The 27,672-nt window shown below is 40.1% G+C and overlaps 1 protein-coding gene across 13 annotated transcripts in view; it reads left to right on the forward strand.

Moving 5' to 3' along the window:
- Window positions 1-25,703, forward strand: part of MGA (MAX dimerization protein MGA) — a 56,617-nt gene extending 30,914 nt beyond the window's left edge. For 3 of the 13 annotated variants that reach the window (XM_051620555.1, XM_051620553.1, XM_051620554.1), the window contains 13 exons: window positions 1,257-1,777; window positions 3,269-3,566; window positions 5,203-5,832; window positions 6,422-6,721; window positions 8,002-9,743; window positions 12,497-12,621; window positions 13,830-13,881; window positions 15,538-15,723; window positions 16,422-16,533; window positions 18,090-18,323; window positions 19,368-19,544; window positions 19,983-20,135; window positions 21,163-25,703. In XM_051620555.1, coding sequence (XP_051476515.1) covers window positions 1,257-1,777; window positions 3,269-3,566; window positions 5,203-5,832; window positions 6,422-6,721; window positions 8,002-9,743; window positions 12,497-12,621; window positions 13,830-13,881; window positions 15,538-15,723; window positions 16,422-16,533; window positions 18,090-18,323; window positions 19,368-19,544; window positions 19,983-20,135; window positions 21,163-22,466 — 5,834 coding nt within the window. In that variant the 3' untranslated portion in view covers window positions 22,467-25,703. The other 10 variants (XM_051620558.1, XM_051620556.1, XM_051620557.1 and 7 more) reach the window with 10 other exon arrangements.
- Window positions 25,704-27,672: the final 1,969 nt, after the last annotated feature.

Below are 27,672 nucleotides of genomic sequence, written 5' to 3' on the forward strand. Positions count from 1 at the left end.
TGGGGAGTTATTACAGTTGTCAATAAAAATCTTATGATAAGCTTACAGTTTCCTCTTTTCTTAAGCAGTCGTGTGTGTCATGTGGGAGATACATCAGGCTAAATACCCAGCACCTGCTGTTGCTCTAAGGTTAAAATTACCATTATTACAGTAGCTTGTTTAGCAGTAAAAGGTAATACTGCACAGCAGACTTGTCTTGAAGAGTGATAATTAGATACTTGGGCAGGATTGGACATCTCTATGCATGGTTTGTCTGGGTTCTTTTTCCCCTTTTTTGCCTTACTACTAATTTGTAGTTACTAAAGAATTAAAAAATATCCAAGTGGTGTTGAGAGGATGGGATCCTCGTGTTCTCCCCTTAAAACCATATGGGATAAGGAAGTGCCTGTACTTTATTTGGAGTTGTTTGATGTTTAATTCTTTTAGTTCAAGTTGAAGAAGAAAGATGGAAGTATTGTTACATTATATATGCTGGGTTTGAGTTTCTAGTTGATAATGCTAGACATCTGTCTAGCATTCTGAAGTGGCCTGACTCATGTTATGAACTTTAAAATGAGACATATGCTAGAGGCATTTTATCATCCATTAATGAAATACAGCTGCCTTTTTGAGCTGACTTTTTTCACTTGTTTAATGCGTACGACAGTGCACTCTAAGGATTGGAATGGAAAAATAATACAATCAACTAGTTGAAAATGGCTGTGAATTGGTAGGTGAAATTAAAACGGCCAGGACACAGGGCTCAACATCCTTACAGTTTTGCAAAAAGTGACATTGGATCTCTAGTGACAACAAAAGGTCCTGCTTCCGTTACACATCTTCTGCAAAAGACAGTTCTGCTGGCAGCATGTTTGCCCGCCTTGCCATTATAGGACACTGGTCCTTTTCTGCCTCCAAGAGAAAAGTGCCATCTCTTGAATAACAAGTGATGCTTTCTACTGCATGTTGATGTTGCTTGGAGATATTTCATCCATGTACTGAAACAAGCCAGCTTTGTTTAGCTGGTGATGCAATGGGATGCAACCTGATATGGTATGGCTGCAGGGAATGAACTGTGAGAAATAGTTATCTTAGTTTTGCAGTGAGGTGTTGCTTGCTTGTGGAGCTCTGCGAGGGGATGTGATTTAATAGTTCTTTTACTTGTTGTTGCCCTGCAGCTGAGACAGGGGTGGAGATGTGGGCAGATAAAACTCTTTGAATATCCAGGTGATTAAAATGCCACAGTATTGCAGAAACCTATTTCAATTCTTTCTCAGAGAAAAGCTGGTGTTCGTCCCATAGTGAGGGGGATTCATCCTCCACCTCCTATGTTCATCACACCACTCCAGGTGAACCAACCAAACTTATCGAGATTATCCCTGACTGCAACTGGGAAGATGATCACAATAAGGTCTTGACCATCTTATCACAGCATATCAACAGTAACGTGCCACAGTACCTCAAAGTGGGTAGCTTCGTTATTGAATTGGCTTCGGAACACAAGGCCCAGGATGAGGACCACCCTCCTGTCTACTCCTCCAGAGTGAAAATTTCAGTGCCGTCCTCTCAGGACAAGGACGAGAAGCCTGACATACCTGTATTGGAGACTCTTGATAGTGAAGAACCATCACTCACAACCCCAGAAAATCTAAAGTTCTTACGGGCAGGCAGATTGGACCAACTGCGGGAGAAGTTGCATGGGGGCAAAGGCTTGCCTTTTTATGCAGGGGTTTCTCCTGCAGGAAAGCTGGTCGTCTACAAACCTAAAGCTAATATGAGCCCCTCAGGCTTGATTCAGGTGGGTTTCTCTGCCTTTACTGTGGAGATTAGATTTGGTTTCATCCAGTATCCCAGAAATCCTTGAAGGAGAGAGTTCTTTTATTTGTCTACTTAGTCTTTTGTCTGGCCAGAGAAGGAACTTAGTATCTGATGGCATCCCTGCTTGTCCTTTTCAAGATTGACTCAGTAACAGGAGATCTGATTGGAAGTTTGAAATCTGATGGGTTAGCATGTCTTTTTGGCCCTTTGAGTCTTGGTGGCCCAATTACAGAGTTTCTCAAGATCTTTTTGGTGCTTTGGAAAACTAGCTGCAGATGCATTTGACAGATAATACTTCTAAGTGAATGGCTTTTAGAGGCCACAGAATATTTTCTGAGGAAGCATACACTGGGACAAAACTTTAAAATTAAACCATAAGCATTAAATTGCTTTTGCTACAGCTTACTGTTAATCTTCATTAATAGCCTGCATCATCTGCAGAATTTATGTTGTTCATCAAGAGACTTCATGATCCTATATTCAAAGGGAGTCCTTTCCATGTAGATTCATGGTGCCAACTTGGTATTACAAACTGGTGGTAGAACTTGTGGGGCTAGGATGAAGATCTTTTTCAGTCAAAGGTATTTGTGGTTATAGTAGCACCAGTCTCAGAAAAAGCAGAGGAATTAGAAAATAAAACTTAAGATTTATTTTCATGACACTTGGCAGATATGGCACCTTCACAAAGAGAAGTTAGTGCAGAAAAAAAATGCAGAGGGAGATTTCTTATTTCTACTAAAAGTTCATCAAGAAATAAGAGTCAAGGCCTTATTTAGTAGTGTGTTAAATGTGTGTTTAGTAGTGACTTGGCTTTTAGGTGGTGTTATCAAACAACCTGAAGGTAAAATGCAACAATACCAAAACTTCCCAGTGTACAGTAGAGGCATAAAGCCTGACAATTCCGAAGGATCTTCTGTTTCTTCTCTCCCATGCAGTCAGTTACCACTACACTTCTGAATTTGAAGTTAGTCAGCTCATCGTACCTTAATTACAGTGTCAAATGACAGTACAGATAAGAAAGCTGGTAAAACTTTTACAAGCTCCTTAGAGTTTTGTCCCAATGTGTATGATGTAAATGTTCTTCTGTTACTAGGTATTAATTAGGTTTCAGAATTTCATCCAAAATTGTCATTGAGTGTGGGAACCCATTTTTATTCAGAACTGTAGCATGAGGCACAGGAAAAGTAAGTGCTAGTGTCACTCAGATTATCTAATTTCAGTGATTTCACATGCTTCTTTGGTTTTGGTGGTTCTATGTGAGAGTCTGAGTAGCATCTCATATCTGTTCTATAAAGATATAACAGAGTTGTTTGAAGTTCTCCTGGGCAGTAAGAAGATTAGGCATTCCCATTCTGAATTGCAATGTTTTTTTTAAAAACAAACACTTGAAAGTCCCATGGAATGAAACGCCTCTCCAGAGGTGGTGAATTAGCATTCTTTTCACAAAATTTCCCTTTTCCACTTTTTTCAGGTTAATGATAAAAGGTATCCTCAGGCCAAACTGCTTTTGGGACAGATGGGGGCATTACATCCCGCCAATCGGCTAGCAGCTTATATCACAGGCAGGCTGCGACCCACAGTACTTCATATCTCAACCCTCAGTACTGTGATCTCCAAGGTAGCATCCAATGCTAAAGCAGCTGCTTCTGGGACACCATCAGTCGAGGTGCCCACAACATCAACTCCCAAAACTACATCTTCCACCAGCACTACTTCAACCCCCACTGTGGCGACTCTGAAAACCCATGTCCCAGCACAGAGACAGATAGGTAGGTTGGAACTTATTACTGTTTTAAATTGCGTGGAGCTGAAGTAAAAAGTGAGTGTACAGCATTGCTGCTCATGTCTGTGCAACAGCGCATGCTGCCTTTGGCTGCATTGCCTACCTAAACTGCCTCTGCAATGAATAACCTCTTTAAAGTAGGTTTTATTTTGACTTCAGAATAAGATTACGGATGTTGACTATTAGTTACTTATATTAATGCTACTAGAGCGTATTTTTGAGAGACAAGAAAGAGTGGATGGAGTCATGCTGAATGTTAAGCTTGGATTTTTGTTTTGAGAGTTTCCTTACTATGATTTTTAATTGCTTTTCATCAAACATCAACTTAATTTAAAATGAGTGAAGGATTTCTTTAATCTGTGGTTCTTCGGTGTCAGTTTTCCTGATGATGTTGCACTTGGAATTCTTGTCACCACGAAAGATGCATGAAGCAGCAGTGGAAGACGAGATGGTCCAAATCTGGATTAGTGAAGCAAAAGGTGTGCAGCCAGTAAACACACCTGCCTGTAATCTCATTGGATTTCACAAGCTAAACAGGATTGGACTTAGTCAGCACTTTGAGTTAAAAAAGCAAAGAACAGTATTGGAAGAAGCGTGTGGTACTTGTGTCTGAGTTTGTACTGAACCAGTTACCACAGTGTGGCAAGTGAGGAAGTTGCCTTTAACTATTACATTTTAAAAAACAAAACAAAATCTAGTGCCCATCCACATAGTCCCACACATTCATTAAAGATCTGAAGAAGCTTTGCAAGAGAAAAGGATGTTGTTACCTGTGTCCTGGCAAAACTTTTAATTTCTGGTTGATTGTTTTGGGTTTTTTATGCTTAAATTTTCATTGCCTTGTAAAAGGGACTGTTGTTCTTTTTGTCCTGTAATAAAACTTTTTGTTCTGTGTGTTCATGCGATATTAAAGAGCTGGCTGCATTTCATTGATGGGTGAAGTGATGGTTGCATATATGATTTAAGTGTTCTGGTATATTCTGGGTTAAAAATGTTATATGCATAAATAACTACAATGTTCATGTTGGGCTTGCTCTGTATTGTGGTGTTGTACTCATCTGTAGGCATCTGGGGTGATGTAGAGGCACTATTCTGATCCATTGAAGAGCAAGGGGTGAGGCTGGTTAAAATGTGTCCCATCCAGTCCTCAGTTACACAAAAGTCACTGCACTGAGAAGGGGATATGGCAGACTGTCTCCCTCCCACCTCCTTCTCCCATGGCTGTATAAGATGTGGATACAGTTGAAAGGGGAGGGAAAACCAAGAAGGAGTGAAAAGTGGAAGATCACACAAGCTGTTACAGGAAGAATTTGAGGTTTAGAAAATAGTTTGAGCCTATTATTTTACTTAGGTGTTTGTTTTCCTGTACTGTAGTTAGAATTGTCTGTTCATAGTTTCATGATTAATGCAACCCCCTCAAGACCTGTTCCTTTGTTTATAGAAATGGCATAAACCAGACATATTTCTAATATGTAAAGCATGTTCAGAATGGCCTTAAAGGTTTCAATTACAAGGTACAAAGAAAATGGAGGGTCAAATTCATGCTGAAATTACAATTGTAGCATCTCAAGAAAGGCAGAGGGAATCTATTAAAATGTTGACCTGCAGGTTTTTATTTGCAGCTCCCCGACCCTCACCTGGTGGTGTGTTCACGCAGTTTGTGATGAACAAAGCTGGAGCTCTGCAGCAGAAGATTCCTGGAGTGAGCACACGCCAGCCTCTGTCAGTGCCACAGAATTTCAGTGTCAAGCCTAGCCCTGTAATGATTGTTGCTCCCGTGGTTCCCTCAAGGCCATCTCCAGCTCAATGTACAGTCTCTCCTGGGATCACTACAGCCACCACCACTTCTCCAGTTACTGTAGAAAGTACTGCAGTGGCAACATCTACTGTGACCACTTCCAACCAAACAAGAGCTAGTGAACCTGCCTGCTCTCCTCCAGCAGTCACAGTCACAGCTGCTCTGGCAACACCTGGAATCAGTACCTGTACTACTCCCTCATCCACCACTCCTCCTGCCACTGTGAACACAACAAAAGCAATGGAGACTGTTGCACCAGTAGCAACCACATCATTACCTAAAACTGTAGTAACACCACCAACTGTTACTTGTCCTGTTGTCACAACATCCACTTCTACAGTTGTACTAACAACAACAGCTACATCTGTGGTGACCTCACCAACTTCCTCTGCTGGCTCTGTTCCACTTATACTGTCAGCAGTTAATTCAAGTCCATCACTGACTCCAAAAAAAGGTAAAGCTTAGGTGCTTTGGGCTATTACTGCAAATACTTTTTTTATTCTGTCTCCTTCATTGCTGGGACTCAGGCTGCAACTGTACAACCCAATTTAAATGTAGATTCACTTGCTCACCCTTCTTTCTGAAATAGGGTAAGAAATGTAATCTCTTAAGTTGCTTATTTTATCCCAGCCTGGGTAGGAAAGGAAAAAATGGAAGCTGTTTATCTGGTCAGTGACTGTGTGATGAGCTGGCAGGCTCCCTGCTTTTCTTGCCCCACAGACACGTATAGCACAATTACAGATACAACTGCTAGAATTTCACAGTTGGCATAGAGTCCAAGAAATAGGTACAGAATTACTCTCTTGTTAACATGCAGGTCTTCTGAGACATGGTTGAGAAATGGCAATGGAACTGCATGAGAAAGACTGTTCTGACCTGGTTGGTTCTATATGTGTTCTGTGAATAAAACCAGAAGAAAATGGTTTGGAACAAATTTGAAGAAATCCAGTTGTTTCAAAAAATGTTTGTGCTTGATTTTATTAAACCTGACTTGCAGGCTGTTCCTTTAAGCTGATTTTTATATAATGTTTTAAATGTTTCAGAAGATACTACTCCACAAGCTATGAGTAAGAGTCCCCAGAAGATGTCTCCTGGAACAGACAAACGTATAGGACCTCGACTGCTGCTGATTCCAGTGCATCAGACATCTCCTGCTTTGCGACCGCTGAACAACGCGCCACTTGCTCAGAGGCAGAGGATGGTCCTTCAGCCTCTCAGGAGCCCTGGTGCTGTGAACCTGTTCCGACATCCGAATGGGCAGATCATCCAGCTGGTCCCCCTGCAGCAGTTTCGAACGGGAGGTGCCCAGCCCAGTGTGCAGCCAGTGATGTTCCGTAATCCAGGTACAAAGTGCAGTGCTTCTTTCTTGACTGATCGGTGTGTTGATTAGAAGTGAACCATGTAATAAATATCTCTGATGCTCCTTTCCTCTGCTGGAAGTAAACAGTCTAATTTGTTTCTGTGAGAGTATGGAAGTGGAGCCATGTCTATTGTACAATTGTACTACTAAAATTCTGTTGATCTGATGATTCAAAAATAGTTCTCTTGAAGCGAATGAGCTGTTGTTACCCATGTCTCATTGGATGTGCTGCTCTGTTTCTATTGGGTTTGTGAGTTTGTTAGAGCTTTTACATTAGATGTTCAGATAAAACATTACCTTGTAGTACAAAATTGCTGTGTTTTTTCCTCCTTAGTGTGTAAGAAGAAAAATAAGCTTGATTTTTCAGTTGTTTCTCTAGTGCATAGTTGAAGACAGGGTTCAAAGTGTTAGAAATTGCATGTATCTGACAGAAAACAGGTAGGATGCTTGTTGAGCATACTGTTGTATATATTTGTAAATAAAATGTTTATAAACAAAATATACTTTAAATGTACTTTTCAGTAGGATTTTTCTTCTGTTCTTTTATAAAGAAGCACCTTTCGGAGAGGCAGGCAGAGTTGTGTTGAAAAGAAAGAGGCAAACACAAGCATGGTAAATGAGAAAACTGTGAGGAGGAGCTAAAATAATCCTGTGCCTAAGTTGAGGTTTTAGCATAAGGTGTGGTAAAGAATTGGTCAGAAAGTTAATTGAATTCCTTTCTGGTTGGGAACTTTTGCTGTGCAGGATGAACTGGTTGCCAGTGGTGGTGTTTTTCTTCCTTGTTTAAAGAGTTCTGAAATGCTGAAAATGTAGCATAATGTGGTCATAGTTTTTCTATATGGAAATCTTGTTCTGAGGAAAAAAAAATATATTAAAATTAAATAGTATCTTTTTTTTTCTTTAAGAAAAATCCAAATTTCCCTCTTTTCCAATATATAGATAGTGAAATGCAGAGGACTTCAACTAAATGCAATGTCTTTTTGCCTATTTTAATTAAAAAGTTTAATGCTATAACTTACCATTAGAATCTGTTGGTTTTAGAGTAGCCACCCGATGTATTTTTTTGGGGTGTTCCATATAATAATTCAGCAGTTCATGTGTCTTTGTGTGGTATCAGCTCTTTTAGTGAGAACTTACTGTCAAATACATGATGACATTGTGATCCTTGAATGCTGTCTTCTTTTTGTACAGCATAACATACTAAAACTAAAAGAAAAAAATAGCTTTCAGGAAGTTTTAGTTAATGTTTTCCTTTCCTTTCAGGGTCTGTTGTAGGAATTCGGTTGCCTGCACCTTCTAAGCCTCCTGAGTCACCTGTGTCTCCTACTTCCTCTGTGTCTTCCACTTCTGCCACCAATTCAGCTGGGCAAACTGCAGTACCCAAGTTATCCCCTACATCTAACCTAACCACTCAAGCATCTTCTCTTCTTCCTTCAGTAACAAGTTTTGTGTCACAGGCAGGCACTCTGACTCTCAGGATCTCTCCTCCTGCTGCTAGCACTGTGACAAATCAAACAGCTGCTGAGTCTAAAGTAACCTGCAGCTCAGGTGGTCTGCCAGGTACCACTGCTAATCTCATACCTTTACAATCTGGTAGTTTTGCTTTACTTCAGCTCCCAGGACAGAAGACTGTGCCGAACTCCATTCTTCACCATTTTGCATCCCTTCAGATGAAGAAGAATTACAGGAAAATATGCAAGAAAGAGGACTCTGGTGCTGCTCAGCAGAAGGAGAGTGGGAAATCTTCACACTCAGATAACACTGAAGTTACAGAGTCTGAGGTCACGGTGTCAGATAGCAAACAAGAAGAGAATGAATTGCCAATTAACCAGTCAAATAATGTCGAAGAGTCAGCATCTGGCACAGTTGCACCTGATAGAAATTCTGCTATATTAGAGGTGGTGGAGAAGGACTCCAAGGTGCTAGAGAGTTCTTGTGATGATAATTCTTCTCTACATGATGTTTCCACAGATGTCATATCATCTGACCATTCGTATATCAGTGAGAAGCCAAATGATGAGGAAGGAAAAGGGGCCCCTGAGGAGAAAGAGGATACTTGCCATTCTGAAACTGCAGTGGAGACTGTTTCAACTAAGTCTGAAACTGTTTGTGAGTCATCAGATCAGTCTCTAGTTGCTCCTGTGGATCATGCACATCTACAGAGTCTCAAGAATCAAGAGACTACGCAGCTGAAGACTCATGGAGAGGAGCAAATACATGCTGAGCAGGAAGAGAGACCTGTAAAAGAGGAGGAGGAAGATGTACAGACACAGATAAAGGAGGAAGAGGAGGAGGAAGATGTACAGAGACAGATAAAGGAGGAGGATATGGGAAGTTTTTGGCAGCCACAGAGTGAACAAGAGCAAGATACACAGCTGGAGAACAAGGAACAGGGAGGGACTGAACTGTCTCAGTACAAACAAGAATATCAGGGTGATGCCATGCAGCCAGATGAGGAAAGGAAGGAGCACAAGGACTCTACAGAAGTAGAAAATATGAGAGAAAAAAAAGGAAGTGAGTCTGAAATCAGTCCTGCAGAAGAGCGGGATAATGCTTCAGGAGAAGACCATACAGTCAATAGTCAGGAAGGCAAAGCAAACACAGCTAGACAGGAAGGCAGTAACAACAAAGAACAAGATGCTTTTGATTCTCAGGAAGAAATGAAAACAGGTCATGATCTCGTAACACATATCAACAGTTCTTGGAGCAAAATATCTAGCATTGTGCCTGCTTTAGAAAATCAAAATTATGAGGATAACAAAGCTGATACATTTGAGAAAAGTGACCTCCTGACACCAGAACAGAGGGCACAGGAAGCCGGGCATCACAAAAAGGGTAACATGCCCACTATTGATGTAAATACTGATGATGTGGAAGAGGAAGAAGAGGAGGATGATGATGAGGAAGAGGATGAAGAGGATGAAAAAACTGATGATTCTGCTGATGAGTTGCTGGATGGTGCTTCTGACTTCCTAAGTGAAGAGGAAATAGATGTTGAAAAAGTGGTAAGCATTTCACTATTTATGAAGGGATTTTGATTTTTTTTTTTTTTTGATTGGCCAACTAACATGTCACAACCCGTGGATTTGAAAAACACAGTAGGATATTTGTGTTCAGGACTTCAGTTTCTTTAGAAAGTCTTGATTGGGGTTCTAAGTGGAAAGTCTTATTTATTCTTAGTTGCATGCTTTTTTATAAGCAGCAATGTAGTGGCCTTTTAGAAATTGTCAGTTTTTCAGATAATGGGAGTTACACTGAGCAAGCTGTAATGGAGTCATTTCATGTTGTCTTCCTCCAGTATTTACTCAAGCAGCTTGGTTCCCTGTAGTATGACTTATGGTCATAAAATGTAGTAGCCAATCTAGTATTTCTGTTATTTTGTTTCCTTCTACTTAGTTTTGGTAGCTCTTATTTAACATTTATTTCTCCAAGGAATGTTTTAATCACTCCATAAATTCCTCTTGAAATTTAGTAGTAAGTTTAAGTAGTCCTTGAAAGCTGCCATTCCATATTTGATAGGTAACAAATTGCTCTGGAAGTCACAGAATAAGGGTAAGACATTGTGTTTGGTACAGTTAAGATGTATTTAGATGGCAGTGCTCATAGAATTTCCATCAAATTTCACCCCAAAATGAAAAGAAAATAATTCTACATGTAACTTCTTGATGTACTTTTTATATATCAGTATGTGACATAAGAAAACAGTGCATTTCCAAGGTTGTGGTTTTGTGAGTCAGTTGAAAGGACATAAGAAATAAGGTAGCAGTTTCTTGGGATGAGATACAAGTGGAAAGAGAGGTTGAACTGGAGAAGAATTGAAGAAAAAACTAATTAATAATAGGAGAGGTGATGTTAGTGTCTTAAGGAATTTGAAAGTATATCATTCTTAGAATCAGAGTGCCAGGTTGGAAGGGACCCCAAGGATCATCTGGTCCAACCTTTCTAGGTAGGAACATGGCATTCTTTTAGCCCTTTTGTGTTAATGTAGTCCTTGCAGTTGAAAACCATGTGAGATTCCTCACAACCGTATCCAGAGTAACTCAACTAAGTCTCAGCAACTCTGGCTTACAGACAATCTATTTAACTTTCAGGAAAACTGACTAATCAGTTAATATTCCAGCTTGCTATTCTCAGGCAAGATGGTAGCATCTCAGCTGCAGGAAGGTGAGGAAACTGAAGGCAGATGTCATTTCTGAAAGTTCCGTCAAGCTGAAAACTGGGCTGTTGCTATCTTATCTTGAGATGGACAGTGACAGTTGGATAACTCCTGTATCCTTCAATAACTTCAGCAGAGTTAGCAACAGGTTTTGAGAACCACAGTTAATTTGTGCCTGATGCCTGATAAAGCTTCCGAACAAGGTAGTCTGAAGAACGTGTTTGCAAGCCAACAGGTTAATGTTGAGGTCACAGAGTAGCTCGTCATCAGGTTTGATGTTTTAAAGATGAGTTTCTTTTGCCCTGCAAAAGGCTGATTAAATGAAAAAAATAATTACCAGGGATTATAAGAAATGTTTGTTTTGGAAGAAACTTGGTATGCAGGTTTTGACTAATGTAGTCTGGTAAGCCATGTAAGGGTATATCTTCCCCACCAGCTTATACAAACCTGAGTAATATAGCGTTGGTTCCAGAGCAGTAAACCTGAGGAGTCAGATTTCAGGGATTCAAAAGACCTGTTTAGAAGTCTTGGTTTGTTAGTCTCTGATGCCTGCAAGCTAAATTAGCATATCAGTGCCTAATGGAGAATTTAGTTTTAAACCTAAATATGGAAGTCTGTTATTTTTCACTGGCATGTACTCTTTTATCAGTCTAGCACTTAAAAGACAGGCTGCAGTGGTATTGTTAGCCTTGACTGGATGAAGTCAGATCATATCAACAGACTGCTAGAGGATGTTTATTTGTTTCTTTAAGCTAGTGGAAACATAGAAGCACAGTGTACAAACATGTCCACTAATACTTTTGTTTAGTGGAAATGACTAGATGTTTACTAATGATAGCTCTTTCACTACTAACGTGGAATAGGGACTGGTTTTAGTTACTCAAGAAATAGCCATTAAAAACCCTAGAAAACTTCTGTGAGAGTCAGGGTGATTGGTGCTTACCTGTAGTAGCTATTACTGTTCCTTTTTTGGTACATTTCCCCACACTGGTTCTCATTGCAGTATTGACTTCATTGTTCTTAATTTTGCATATCATACTCTTCAGAATGTCATAAGTATTTAAATAATAATTGCACAGCATTTTGGAAAGCGCCAAAATCATACTCTTTATCGTGAAAGCAGTTTACTGTGTGACCCAAAGAAGCCTGGCTGTATGATGATCTGACTGTAGCTATCTTAGGTATGAGACCATTACCAAGGTGATGAGTGTCTCAGCTTGTGTTAAAAGAATGTTAGTTAGCAAGAGTAAAGGTTGTAAAGGCAGTTTGGTCTTATTTTTAATTGGAGGCAGGAAAACTCCACCCTGTGGAAGCTTTTTATCTTGCTTGTAGTGAAAGCATAAATGACAGAGATGGCTTTTGCCCTTCCCAAAATGAATTTTGCAGAGTTGGTAGTGAAAGGAATTCTTAAGGTGACAGTTAACCACCTGCTTAGCACTGTTTATGGGCCAGCGTAGCTGGAGATGTTGATTCTTTAATGGTTGTTAATATTCTAATGTAATCTCTTTTGAGACTGAAGTGAAACTGTTTTGGCCTGAGCTCTACTGCTGAGTAGATACTCATTTTAAGAAACAAAACAAAACAAAATAAAAACTGTTCCAGGATGTGTGTGAATACAGTGAGGATGACGAGCAGGTGGACGTTGAGACCGTGGAGGAGCTTTCAGAGAAGATTAACATTGCCCGTCTGAAGGCCACAGCTGCTAATATCCAACCTTCCAAACAGAAGTAAGCATCCTTGGAGAGCACTACAGCTTTGTATTTTATTGATGAGCTGGCGTTGAATGAACCCATTAAACTACAGGTTTAAAGTGATGGTAAGATAAAGCAAGGCTTGTGTCAGGTCTTCCTGAGCACTGGGCCTTCCCAGTGTCTGTGAGGATGGGGCTGTTGGAACTAAGAGTAGATTCAAAGTGTCTTAGCCTTTTTTCATGCCCCCTTCTCCCCCTAGTTAATTTGTTCATGGGGATGAGTATCTTCTAATGTAAAATTATGATGAGTGAATTGCTGCTGTTCTTGCAAAATGGATATGAGCAGGGTCATCTTGTTTTTAATGTGATTTTGAAAGCTTTGTTTATTCTCACTGGTAGACTTGTTATTTTTAGGCAGGAGCAGTCATTGGCTTAATCTCTAATTCTGTAATTGAAAGTTTGGTCTTTGGGACCATTGCCCCAGGAAAGAAAGTATTTTCTTATTTACATATAGTCTGCCATGGTTGGCTATCTTGGCTTTTTTTGTTGTTCTAGTTTTGTTTGTTTGGTTTTGTTACTGTTGCTGCACTTGTATTTATAATGATAAGATGCGAAGTAAAAATACAGTCATGACTGTTTCCCTGTTGCACCAAACTTTCCTTTAAAGGTACAGCTCAACTTATATCCTTAGACGGTACTTTTCTATAAATTGTGAAGATCTTTTCAGTGAGAGAGAGAAAAACAGATGTCATGTTTTGTAAAAAAATAATTCCTTCAAATTTATATTGTTTTCTGTTTTCTTGACACTCCTGAGATATAAGGAAGCCATTATTATATATTAGGATAGCAGTAAAAATGAGGATTTTGGTTGTTCTTGGTGGGGGAGGGATTAATGTGCTATCTGTACTGAATCTCTTTTTTTAAAAAAGAACGAAAATATAGCTAAAAAACCAAAAACTTCCTGCAGCTGACAGTCGTGGGCTGAATTTATTCTCTTTGACATATACTGAAATAGTTTGCCTTTTGCACGATGGGATAATTTTACAGCTTTCAGAATGGCACATTTTTTTCCAGGATGATGGCACTGAAGAAAGCTCAATAGTATTTTTATTTCATTTAGTTATACAAGGAAGAGGTAATTTTAAGGGATTAGAGTGAGCAATTCTTGGCTATTGGAATGTAGTTAATGAGGACAGAGTGCATGAGATGAGTAGTGTTGGGAAAAACTTTTTACCTTTCTTCCAGATACCATGCTCCTAATTCTTCGGATGAAAAATATTCAGAAAAATCTCCAAAGGTATATGTTTGCTCTCCTCTTTCCTTTTGGTATCACACCTCCATTTTAAAGATAAACTTTCATCCCAAGTGCAGTTCTTACTGTGATTTCTCTACCTTCCACTTCATGCTTAAAATACAGGAAACCAGAGAAGTTTATGAAGGGAAGGGGCTCAGTCCAAGTATCATTAAAGAAAAAGGGCTGCTGCTGGCATCAGTGGGTTTCAGATTCAGCTCTGTATGGGAGGAATATCTACCTTTTATTTATTAGTACGTTTGCTTGGATTTTGTATTCTTGGCATAAATAATTTTTACAGTCCACATAAAATAATGAACAATTGAGAAGTGTTTTTGTGTGTGAAAGATGACAGAATGAAGAATTATTTAGGCACAGCACTGAGTGAAGGATTTCTGAAAATAGTAGTTTAAATAATAGGTACTTAGGTAACGCAGAATCCTTTTGAACCAAACCTCACTGCAATCCTTCTGAAGCTTATGCTGTATTTTAGGCTGGCTTTGAAGCCAGTTTCACTAACTGTCTGTCATAACTATCTGTGATGTACTTAGTGTCAGGTCTAGAGCTACCAAGTGGGGTGGGACTTTGAGGTGGTGTGTGAGCCTGGTGTATGTTCTGTACACGAGTGCAGACTGGTGTGTATGTATGCTTTTGCCCGAGATGGGCTCCAGGATGCTCTGCCTGCCATACCTTCTCCATATATTCTTCTCTCTGCCCTTGAATTTGTGGCATGAGACCCTTCCTCAAAAGGAACCTATTGTCCAACATGAGAGGAGATGCAGTTGCAGCCTTACTGTGCTTAGTCTGCCAGTGACATCAAAATGGGTGTCAAGAGCCAGGTTTCAGGAGAGTCTTCAGATTCCTTCTAAGGCCAGCAGGCTCAGAAGTATTATCACTGGACCTGAGGAGTCTTTCTGCTGATTTCCTGGGGTTTGGAGCAGACCTAAAATTATATTAAAACTCATAAATGCTACTTCTAAAGTATTACTTCATCATTAAATAAGTAGCATTATTGCACAAAGCCTGTAAGAATAATCATAAAATAACCTGCACACCTCCAGAGATTAGTAATTATACTTATTGCCTGTCAACCTTTTGGAAACTTAAGCAAATTCAAAATCAAAGCCTCTCTTCCTCACTTCCTGTCTCTTGGTAGATGTTTGGGGTGCTAAGTTTCAGTGCCGCCTTTCACATTCTTACCTACAATCTCTTTCGGCCCCAACCTGTATGTATCCATGAAACAAAATAGAAATCAAACTAGTTTAGGGAAAAATCAAAAGTGTTCTGCATTTGATGTGATTGTTTCATTCATTAGTAGACACTATTGACAAGGAAACAACAACAAAAAGGCTCAAATGTGTGATTTTGTTGTAATCCTGTGGTTTACCTAAATAGCTTTGTATTGCAAAATGTAAAAGCTTCTGAGTAGAAGGGACTGATCATAATCTTTTCCTTTAGGGTTGATGTGATTATGTCAGCCATTTCTTATTGGTCAGCATTTCATTCTTACTTCTGTGTTTCTGACACTGAACTTTTCTGAAGACGGAATAGCAGAATAGCATGACATGAAATCTTCAGGTGTCTGTAGAAACCTTGTAAATCAGGCATGCCTTTGAACATTACCTTTTTTATTTAAACTTGTCAATATGGTTACTTCTCCAGAATAAACGTCGATTCAGGGGCAGAAAGCTGAGGACTGAAGCAGAAGCCTTTGCTCATTACCGCCAGACACACACAGCAAATGAACGCCGGCGACGTAGTCAAATGAGAGGGCTCTTTGAAAAGTTGAAGAGAGCTCTGGGCTTACACAACCTTCCTAAGGTCTCCAAAAGCTACATTCTGAAGCAAGTAAGTATTTTGAAGCTTAAGTGAGGAGGAGAATCATTAGTCTGGAGAGAGTAATGAAGCTGATATGAACTCTGTGAGTGATATTGTGAATAGAGAAGTTCTGTCACCTTTGCAGGACTCTAGAATAAAACAATATGTGAAATACTGTATTCCTAAAAGCTTAATCTTCATGTCACGTATACATGTTTTCAGATTGGCTCTTTGCTTATTTGTATTCTTTGTGAATTTAACCATGGAAGGTTATGCATTAATTCCTTAGTAGCTTGCTGTGTATATCCGGCAGTTTTGAAATACATTGAAGGCTTTTTTTTTTTTAATCCAGAAGAAGGCAGCATTTCATTACACATTATAGTGACATGAAAAAGTTCATTGTAAAGATGTAACAGGAAATGAAATGGAAGTTGTAGATACATAATGATGCTTATCAGCTGTATCGTGAAATTGTGGGATAAAAGTTTATGGGTTTATTCTGTTTTTCTTTAAAATAGCTGAACTTTGGAGGAAGGATGAATGAGATGTTTATGGCTTTTCAGTTTGTTTTTCGGAAAGGGTGGCATTACACAATATTTCACATGCATTCCCTGAGTTGTAGGTTCTCAAGATGATGAAAATGTCTAAAATTATAGAAAGGTTTCTGGGAAGGAATGTATAATTTTGTATTTTGTTGGTTTATAAATCAGTTCCCTGACACTTTCCAGGCTTATGAAGAAATTCAAGGACTGACTGATCAGGCAGATAAACTTATTGGACATAAGAACTTACTGACGCGCAAACAAGATGTTTTGATTCGGAAAGTATCCACACTTTCAGGTGAGACTGTTTTTGGATACAGACTAGCTGCAATAATGAAATGAAAGGCCTTTAAGAGTGGGAGTTAGTGGAGTAATCTTCTGTGGATCCAGGTGAGTCATTAGTTTGTATAAAATGTAGAGTCTCAGTGCCAGAGTCCTGCTAAGCTCTCACTTAGCAATACACTCATCACGGTGGTAAGAACTGCTTTTGTTTTCCATTATGCCTAAACCATCTCTGCGCTCCAAGCCACAAGCTTGTGTTCCTGTGCATTAGGTATGCTTTAGTAGGTGGAAAAAAAAAATAATCTCTTCATTCTGTCACTGGTCACTTCCTGAAACAGCTCTTTTGTTCAGTATACACAGCGGTCTTTGATCAGTACCAAAACCTCTGACTCCTTTGGTTGAATTTGCGAATAACTACCCATGTGCTGCTTTTCTGAAAACTAGTGCTAGTAGTGTCTAGAAGGCAGCTTGTCCATAGAACAAAATTGCAGTATGTTCTAAGCTGCTTCTCATCTAGGCATTTCAAGACATAAAAGCCATGTTGCATTTATTGTGTCTTTCCTTCTCGTTTGGAGGTGTTGGAAAGCTGTGACACGTGTTTAGCCAGTGCCAAAATGTGTGTCAACAAAACACTGAATTATTCTTGTAGTCGTCTTACTGTCTGGGAATAAAAATAGGAGACTACCTCTAAAGTAGAGATCAAAGATACCTAGATCTTGTGTATTTATGTGAATCACTTTATGTATATTTGATGTACTTGGTAAAAAAAATAAATAGAAAAAGCAAAAGTGTTTTACTGAACCCTGTTGTTAATCAGAAATGTTTGATAGGCCTTTTGGGCAAGGGATGAAAACAAACAATTTCACAAAGTAATTTGCTGAACTTTTGCATTCCTAGTGAAGTACCTCAAACCTGATGAGGAAAAAGGTCCTCTCTCAGAAGAGGTAAATATACACTTAATTAAAGATAGACCATGGTGTTAAAACATAAATACCAAGCAGGAAACAAGCCAGTATAGTTACTTCAACTTCGATCATATTGAATTGTGTGCATCTGCAGAAAACAAATTACTTTAAAAACATCCCTGTGTTTGTTCAAGCTTACAGTTTTTGTGTCAATGTTAAACTGTATGTGAATTTGCTTCTAAAAGTGTTTTCAGTAACAGAGTCCATTAGTCCAAGAAATTTTATACAAAGTAAAGGTAACATTTTGTCTGGTACTCGCACATTTATCATCAGGAGAGATCTTTTAGCACCTGGTAAAAGCTTTTACCATGGCTGTAGTCATTTCCAAATGGTACTTGTTCAGCAAGAGCTGCTTTTTGTCCAAGATGATTTCTGCTTATCAAAGTTGCAGATAAATTCCAAAATGTATGGATGTTTCTGGAGGAAAAAAGTAATATTGAAACAAATAGGTAATTAGTTCCCTCTGCTATTAAGTATGCTGTTTACTTGGTGAGGGGAGGTGATCTGTTGTAGAGTAGTTGAATGGTGTCAGCTTGATAGATTCTTAGTTCTGTCTTTAGCTTTTTAGTTTGAAGATTGGCTTGATTCTCTGATAATTTTTCTGTAGGCAAAACAGAAGAGGTTGTCCTTAAGAAGTTAGAATATATTTATGCCAAACAAAAAGCAGTAGAAGAACAAAAAAAGAAGAAAGAAGCTGAGCCTGAGGAATCTGCTGTAACCTCAACTGCTAGCAAAAAGCAAGAAGAGGCTTCTGCTCCCTCTGGAGAGCCAGTCCAAGTGGCCATGACCAACAGAAGAGGCAAGCCGTTGATACTTGCCAGAAAAGGCGTCCGTGCCACAGGTAGGCTGAAAGTGACACGTGTTACATAAAGGGGAAACAGACATTGAAGCATCACCCCATGGGATGCTAAGATAGCTTGCTTGTGCAGGCAGCTTTATTCTTGAAGCACAATTGAGTATAGGACCTGGAAGTGTCTCTCCAGTTGGTGTGGAAACCACTTGTTTTGAGAAAGGATGAGACCAGCACTACTGAGGTCTTCAGGTGAATGTGATTTGTGAGTTTCAGAGTGATGGGAAGTAAATTCCTGTTAGTTTGTTCTTTGGTTTTGTGAAATTTCACTGCAATTTTGCAGTAATTTCTGAGATTCAAAGGTGGTTCTTCTGCTGACTCAAAACCTGAAGCTCAGTCCCCGGAATACTAGAGTTGCTAGAATAGATTCAGTTTTTAAAAAACATGGCTCCCAAACAAGGTAGCTCTAAGGGTGGTGGAAGAATTTCTTTTTGGAGCTGAGAACCTGTGGAGAAATATTTGGCATTTAGGGAGACTTTTGCACCGTAGGGGTAGGAAGGAACAAAAGAATAGCAGAAATCCAAACTCTCAGGGTGGTATTGCTGTAATACTCTGTAACCATCTGGTTATGTTTCTTATTTTGGTAATAATAAATAGATCTTACATGTGGAGGTCTTGGGCTTTTATAAACAACTGATCCTTATGGTTTCTCAGGCCTCATTTTTGCATAGTCCTGGGGAAGTTTGGCATCAGAATTTGGATGTGGTGAGAGAACTTCCTTCTTTTCTTTGGACTGAAAAAGTCCCCTTTATAATTTCAGCAAGCCTGCTGTGAAATTTGATCAGGATGCCACTCTGGAGAGTTAGAATTGTTAACGCTGCACAGAGATTGTACACACTTCACTCTAGCTGCATAGGTGAGGTTCCTGGAGCTTCTGTATAGCTTCTGCAGCAGCTTTCTAATCTAGGGCTTGTAAACCTTCCAGCTGGAGTTCCTTCCACAAACATATTTGACAGCAGATTGCAGGATATCATTTGCCATCGAGGGTGCTATGCCAGAATAAATCACTGATATTTACAAGCTTCTTTTTTACAGAGGACACCTCATCCTCTCTTGCATTAACTGCTGCGAGCCTCGTGATGACTCCACAGGGGCAGGTGCTTACACTGAAGAGCCCACTGGTACCGGGGCAGGTCGCAGCTGTTCCTTCCACACTTTTGCAACCTGAATTAAAGCCTCAAGCTGTCAGTCCTGCCGTGACAGCACAGCCAGGTATGATCATGTGACAACATGCTAATGAAAATCAGTATAATGCTGTTCATAGATGTGCATAGCAGCTCACAAAGTAACATGTTACTTAATTTTTACTTGAATTTTGTGGGTGCTTTTTTGTTGGTTTTTTTTACAATGTAAGTGACAGAGGTAGAACCTCGCTCTGGTAAGAGAAATCTGATATAATTAACTCAAATTATCAGTTTTATCATCAGTTAAGTAAAATCTGTTAAGTTTTTGCTATTCCCAAATAAGGGAAACTTAGGGAAGATTTCTTGATCACCTAGTCAGTTTATATTTCTATATTTTACCACTTGCAGTTGGTATTACGGTGTAAAATCTTGCCTAGAAGTGCAAGGCTCTTATTTTCCAGGCTTAACCGAGTATCTGAAAGGTCCTTGTTTCCACCTCTCCCCCCTTCCCCTTGTGTTGGATAAGGTATCGCGTCTGTGATGATTCGACTGCCAGGATCAACAGTTCCTGTCCAAGTAAAAGGAATCCTTACTAACTCTACCATTCCCATTACACTGTCAATTGTTCCTGGAAACCCAGTGCCCTCAACAGTAGTATCCACTACAGAGCCCTCTTCAGGTAGGCTCTTTGGTTTGTATGGATGTTTTTGCATGCACACAGGGAGCATTATTCTTGCAAAAACAAAGGTAAACTGCTTTCTCACAAGGAAGTTATGATAGGTATTATTTTCTGGGTATTCAAAGAAAATCAGTACTACATGTTTTGAACAGTTGAGAGGGACCTCTAGGGCATTATAGACAAGAGCTTTTTAACTTCCCCTTGCCTCACTAAGCCTCCTTGCCCTCAGCAAAATCAGAGTAAGGACTGGAATGTGTCTGTGGCATGATGCGCCTTTCTTGGGAAGCTGCAGTACAAAGTGGTGGTGGGGCTGTTGAAAATCTTTGCCTATTACATCCGTGCTCTTCCTCTGGCATAGCCTCTTCCCATACCCTGTCAGCTCTGCTGCATGTTGAAGAAATGTTTTTCAAGACTGAGTGCTATACATGGGGTCTGAGTTGTGGGGTGGTTTCTTCCAGTAGTGTGCTGCTTGCCATCTCTTGTGTTAAAAGCAAGCCACTCACTTTCTGCTTCATTGTTGTCATTTGGTCATAATGAAGAAGGAAGGTTCACTTCATATTTTGGGCTGGGAAAAACTCTTGAGTTCTATAAATAGGAAACGGCTTGGAGGCAAAAAAGTAAGTAATTGCATAGTCCCTGAAATGCCTCTGTGGCATTGTGCACAAAACCAGTACTGCAAAGTGTGAGCATAAAATTAAGGATGAAAAAACAGGGAGAAAACTGTCATTCTGTTTTCCTTGAGCATCACCATCAGAGTTGTAAATATGACAATTACTTGCATTCATGCCAGCCTGCTGAAGGAAGGGACTAGGCAAGTGGTTCTAGGATCATGGATGTAGAGCTTGTTCTTGCTCTACAAGTTGAAAGTTGAATTATTAGTGTTTTAAGGCGTCACTTGACCAAAAGTTTAAATTGTGAATATCAGCATACTTGAGGAAGACCTGACAGGGAGCAAATTATATTTTAATTAGGAATTGTCTTGCAGTTAGCATGGATCCTGATGATGCTGCTTTGTTTGCATTTGCAGAAAGCGAAGATTCATTTATGATGCCAAAGATTGTTAATGTAACATCATTGGCTGCTGAGGGAAGCACAAGTGTAAACCTGAACAAAAACAAAAATTCTAATACAGCAACAACAGCGGCAGGTGCTCAGGCTTCTGAGAAGTCTTTGGTTGTAGCACCCCTTGAAAGCAGGAAGAGTGATAGCATCCTTTCAGAAGAAAAAGCCAAACCATGTCCTGGAGACAGTGGGGAAGATGGAAGGAATACCACAGGTCCAACAAAAGTTTTCTTTGAAAACAAAGATGGCGTTCCACAGCTCCGGAATGTATCAAGTACAAAGGAGCCTCCAGAGTCCTTTAGCAAAAAGCTCTGCATTGGTGAGTTTGTAGGAAGCCAAGCCAGGAGGAAAGATGGTGATACAGGAGGGGAAAGATTAAAACCTAAAGAATTGCCATTCCACAAGCTACAGATCAAAGATTCCAGGCTAGAAATGGAATTGAGGAAAGTGGCATCTGCAATGGAGGAGGCAGAACTGGATGCAAGTGAGTTACTGAGCAGCATCGAGGAGAGTGATGACACTGATGAAACCCTCACTTCACTGCTGAACGAGATTGCCTTCCTCAACCAGCAGCTGAATGATGATGCTTCAGCTATGTCAGAGCTGCCCAGCACTCTCAACTCCAGTTTTTCTCACGAAGATGCAGAATCTCGTCGGGGAACAGCCAGTGATCTCACCACTGCGGATGGATCTTCCTTCCAGTTTGGCCATTTTGGAGGCAGTTTTAAGGACCTTCCTGAAGTTCCTGAGGGTGGTGGCTCTATAAGCCCTCTCCTGCTGCACCTGGAAGACGATGACCTTACTGAAGGGGAAAAGAACTCTGGAGAACCTTCATCTGAAGCAGATGTTTTAAAGATAGTAATAGGTACTGAAATGAAAGATCCACTTCACAATCTGTCCATAATCAGCGGTGGGAATGGCAAAACTGTAACAACCTTGGCTGAGCCCACTAATGTGACACCACCAGTTTTGCAGATGAAAACTAACCCAGAGGCTAGTAATGCTGACACTTTGTGGAGGCCCATGCCCAAGCTGGCACCACTTGGCTTAAAAGTGGCAAGTCTGCCAGTGGACTCAGAAGGGCAGAGCAATAAAGTGATGCCCTTACTGGCACCTGTAGTTGCAAAACTGGCACCCAGTGGGGGAAAAACTTCATTACCTCCAACTGTTCAAGAAGGACAGGACCACAAAGTGATGCCCCCATTAGCACCTGTGGTTACAAAATTGAGTACTACTGGGACCTTGCCTTCAAATTCAGCAGGCAAATAAATGCATATATTTTTTATCAGAGACTGGAAGGGAGATCTGGAGCAGTGTGAACCAGTGTTGCAGTTCAGCAACCTCCCTTGTCTGCAACACTCATATTCTGTAAGGCATCAGCACTCTGCTCCTCTTAGGGCAGGCCCCAAATTGAGAAATAAATACTATGAAATGTTAAGCATGTTGATCTATTTTTACCTCACTGTTAATTATGGATGTTCTTCCCCTTCACAAAACAAGAAAAGTGATCGATAACCATTGCCGGGCACATGGTATCCTTTTAAAATTGAGTCCTTCACAGAAATAGTTTGTCTAAGGACTGAAAAACCTAAGCTATTGAAAGAGATACATTTTATTTTTTTTTCCTAGTATGAAGGCAGCTGTCTTGTTGGGGAAAAAATCTGGATTACTTGTTTTTGTGCCAGGCAAATTAACTATGCAGAAATGGGATGTTCATATTTGCTGGTTTTAATGTTTGCAGGATATCATGAATGTGCAGAAACGAGGAATGAGCTTGCAGTTTCTCTAAAGATTGCTACCTAGAGCAGTGGAAGGAAAATGTGAATCTGAGCAGAGGCCTGAAGTGAAAAGTTTTTGTTCTCTGGTGCTAGATAGTTCTCTGGCAGAGACTCCTTTTAGGAGTTTATGCACAGAAGATTTTAATAAACATCTATAACTCTAGGTGGGGAAGAAAATTGTATTTCCCAGTGTAATTAGAAGTAGGACAGTATGTTAACTATAATAAAGCTACTAAAAACCTTCTCACATTTGTCTTCTACCCATATCCAAGTACTCCCTCCTTTGATGCTTAGGGCATCTGGATGGAAAAATTGCAGAGTGTAGAAAGAAATTTGGGCACCCTATTGCTACATCTTTATATACATAGCTGAAGTAGCTTGAGTGTTTTCCCAGTTCTTGTTTTCTTTCCTCCTGTCATTCTTCAAGATGTACTTTGTGGCTAGGAATGTTAATAGGAAGTGTTGCTTCATAAAAATACAGGATGCTTTCAGGACTGTTTGAGTCTAGCATAAATGAGCGAGGTGTAAATGTGAATGTTGTATATATGAAAATATGTGTATATCTTTCCAAACCTTCCATTTCTTTATGAATTCAGGAAAGGTACTCAGAGGTTTCTCACTGCATTTGCACAAGCTGTGTATAGCAAAAAAGTCAACAAAAATGCTCATTACCAGGGAAATAGGGCAGTATTGAATCACAAGATGTATTTTTTATTCGTCTCAGCTACTGCTTACTCAGTAACCTGTAGATACTCTTCGGTGTTCAGCTGTTGGATGTGAAGGGCCTACAGACTGTAAAGATATTTATATTTTTGTACACAATTTTTGTTTTCGTAGTTTTCTTGACAAATGAAATTTTCAGCCTAGGAGAGATGATTTGATAATGAGTGTGTACACAATCTTTTCCTATCAAGTCTGTAAATATGAGTTCTGGTGCGCTTGAGGGGCTTCTTGGCTGCTCCAAAAAGGTAAAAAACTTTGCCATGAGAATTACACAGAATTGGATCATGCATTTTGCTTTATGTTTAGGAGTGTTTTTACTGTTCCAGCAACAGCAGCTGGGATTCCCTCCCCCCCCCCAAAAAAAATTCCCCATCTTCAGTGATGCAGTAATACAGGAATTCTATCTTTCCAGCAGTGAGGTTGTGCAGGTGTTGAGAGTGATGTTGTTCCACAGTTGAGGAGCAGTGTTTGTACAGAGTGCAGCCGTGCGCTGTGTTCACTTAGCTCCACTGCCTGGATCTGTCTGGGTTATATCCACCTGGGGATACACATACGTGGGTGTTTCCTCATCTTTTTTATGAATTCATATTATGCTGCAGAGGAGAGAAGCCCTTCAAGCTCAGCGTGTGGAAACTTAACTCCAGAGCCTGCATAAAAAGGTTCTTCCCCATGCCATTCTAAATGGTGTGTTTTAAAGCAGTTACATGTAATGCTATTTCCTTTTGCATTCACTATTTTAATATTTGATACAAGTCCTGTGTTGGCCATTTGGAAAACAAAAAAAAAAAGGTTAGCATTGAGAGTCATGTAGGGTCTTACAGTTGGCACGGAATGCCTTAGAAAATTGAATTTACAATATCAACAAGTACTTAGACATACTTCTTATTAAAGAATTTCAACCTTAATTTAAACCAGTGGAACTGTGAAATAACCAAATTAGTTTTAAATTAGACTTCAATTTATTTACTTGGGAATCTGGTTCTGAGCATTTCTAATAGGCTGAAGTTGCTTGTTTTTTTCATCCATGGCATTTTGATTTGCCAATAGATTTCATCCTCCTGTGTGTGAAACAGCAACCAGAACTGTGCTGTGATTCCTTTCAGATTCCTAATAACTGACCTTTCTTTCTGTACCCTGTCATTTCAAGGTTCCAAATGGCTAATTTTAATTACAGAATTATGTGCTAATTGTATCTGAATACTTTTTTAAAGGATGTGTTCTTTGCACACTTCTGTGGGACAGGAAGTTGTAACATGAAGACTACTCAAGTGGTATCTAAAATAAATGCTTTGTCCATTAGCAAGGTCATGGAAAATGCTTGGATGTATTTACTCTTTGGCACTGGGCAGTAGGGACTTTTACTGCAATAAAGATGTGTAAAGATGACAGCAAAAATTTTTGGTTCCTGAACACAATTAGTACCTAAGAACATCCCCCAAATGTGGCTGCAAAAGTGGTAGTTGGTGCATTTCCAAGAAGAACGTATGATGGGTCCTACCAGGCAACAAAGCATGTTCAAAATGCTCTTCATTTCTGCTCTCCTTGTTCCACCATCTCATGTCTGCAGCTTAATATTATGAAGTTAACTACTGACTCCCTCTTCATGCTCTTCGCTCAAGCTCCCGTTGGTTTGGAACAAACCTTTTAAACATGATACATGCTGTCTTACCAGGCAATAATGCAAGAATATGACACGTAATGAAAATATTTTAGAATCAGGAGAACAGAGGAAACCCCTGCAAGGCGCACATTCTCACTGGAGCAAGAGACCTGGAGATGTTCTTTGTTTTTTACACATCTGTAAATAGACTGGAATGTTTTTAAGAATATAATGAAATGTCAGATCTAGCTTTTTTTCCTTTTATATATTAAAGTATATCTTTCCCTCTTCTGTTTTTGAAGAAATGATATTTTTGTAGAAATCTAACAGTACAGGACTCTTAAATAACTGTATGTGAGGGACAAAGTGTAAAACTAAAATAAACCAATTGAGGTCAACTAGAAACTGGCTTTGGGACTTTATTACAAGGAGGGAGAGGGAGCAGAAGTGATGTGGTGGTGTGCTGTTGGTGACACGTGGCATTGGACCTGAGCAAATGACGTAGACGTGTGCTCTGAAACAATTCTTGGCAGCACAAACATCAGAGGAGATTTCTTGCTTTAGTCTTGAGTGGTAATGCAGGAAATGTTACTGGTTGTCATTTTGACATGTTAAACACAGAAAAGTTATTGAAGGGGCCTTATTTTCACCAAAATGCATCTTAAGCAGGAAGCCAATGGGTTAACATTCAATCATGGCATAAAAAGAAAAAATAGCTCAACAGTTGGAGACTGAGTTAATGTAAAATCACTCTCTAGTCTCTCTCCCCCAATGCCAAAATTAGGTTAATCCTTTGTTTCCTTTGGAGAAGCTGTACAACACAGCTGTCTTTATGGGAACAAGTCTGAAGAACTGTCTAAGTAAAGTGTCAAGAGGAGATGCTTTTTAGAAGAAATAGATAAAACACCTGTAACAAGTCACTGTCTGTGGCTTTGATATCCATTAAATGGAAGACAACACACTTGGTAAATGTTTTTGTTTGTTTAACTAGTAATCATCTACAAACAAGCAAGTTTGACTTACAGGCATGAGAAAAAAAATGCAATTAAGAGGAAAAATTATGCATGAGGGTAAGTCATGGATGGGAGAGGAGATGTCACATGATTTTTATACAGAGGAAGATGATCTCACAGAAGATAACAGCTTGAAATGGGTGATACAGTCAGGTAATGTATTTTTTAACATCTTTTTTGATGAAACCTTCAAGGCCTGATCCCATGACTGTTTTTTAAGGGGCAATTACTTCTTGGAATAGAAAGGAACATAAATGTAAGGTATATACAGTTAGGCTTGCAATGGAAAGAATTTAGCAATAGACAGTCCCATGATCTGTGCTGGGGACCTGTTTTCCAGCATATTTGTTCTTGGAAACACAGATGATGGTACTATGAAAAGGTACAGGGAGCAATAACTAATTTAAGGCCAGATTTGAGTCCATAACTGCAACCCAAAAAGGTGCAGAGGACCACTTATCCATTATTGCAACAAACAATCTAAATTAATTACTGTTATTTGGCATCATGGTAGTGGAGGAATCGTGGCACTGTGATCACTTAAGCTCAGCGTATCATCTGTTTGCTTTTTTAACTGCTGCTACAGACCAAGACAATGACATTACACCTCTGTAAACTTGGTCATTCCTGTGTATTTGCATTTGGTGTTGCCAGCCGGCACCTTTTGTTGTCTTGGGTCACTTGAGAGCTGGAGGCCTATGATAGGTGATGGCTCTTTCAGAGGTCCCTCCTCTTCATTTCGAAACAGAATTCTACCCATGGAAAGATCTGGAGTCTCTGCTTGTCTGAAAGTCTTTTCTGATGAAGAGGAAAGCCTCAGTCTGGCCTCACCGGTCACCTGGGGCTCACAGGCTGCAGCACAAACAGCCCATGCAGCATTCCAGGCAGTGGGAAAGCCCTTTGGCCCACAACCTCCAGCATGCTCATCAGCATGAGCACACCCCTGTGCCAGCAAGGCCCCTGGGACCCACGGCTGCCTGTCGGGACCCACTGGCACTCAGCGTGTCCAGCCTGGAGTGCCAAGGTGAGTGAAAGCCCCTGGTCCAGCCCCGCTCACAGCTGGCAGCAGGATTCCTGTGGTGGTGTGCACAAGGAAAGACCTCTCCTTGTTTTGAAGTGTTCACTTACTTGACTCCTCTTGTTGACTAAGTGAACACCCTTGCAGGACTGTTCTGTGTACAGGACTGTGGTTCCCTGTGCTCACAGCTGTTGGCCCTGGCTCTCCTCCGGTGAAAAGCAGGTGCTGGAAATCAAAGCTGAGGGGCTTGATCCTGGAGGTGACTTTCTGTCAAGTTGTGCAGCTCCCAGCGGTTTCTCCTTGGCTCTTGGCATGAGGATCCCGGCCTGAGTGAGACGGGGAC

The sequence above is a fragment of the Apus apus genome, chromosome 5 (assembly GCF_020740795.1).
Source record: "Apus apus isolate bApuApu2 chromosome 5, bApuApu2.pri.cur, whole genome shotgun sequence".
NCBI lineage: Eukaryota > Metazoa > Chordata > Aves > Apodiformes > Apodidae > Apus > Apus apus.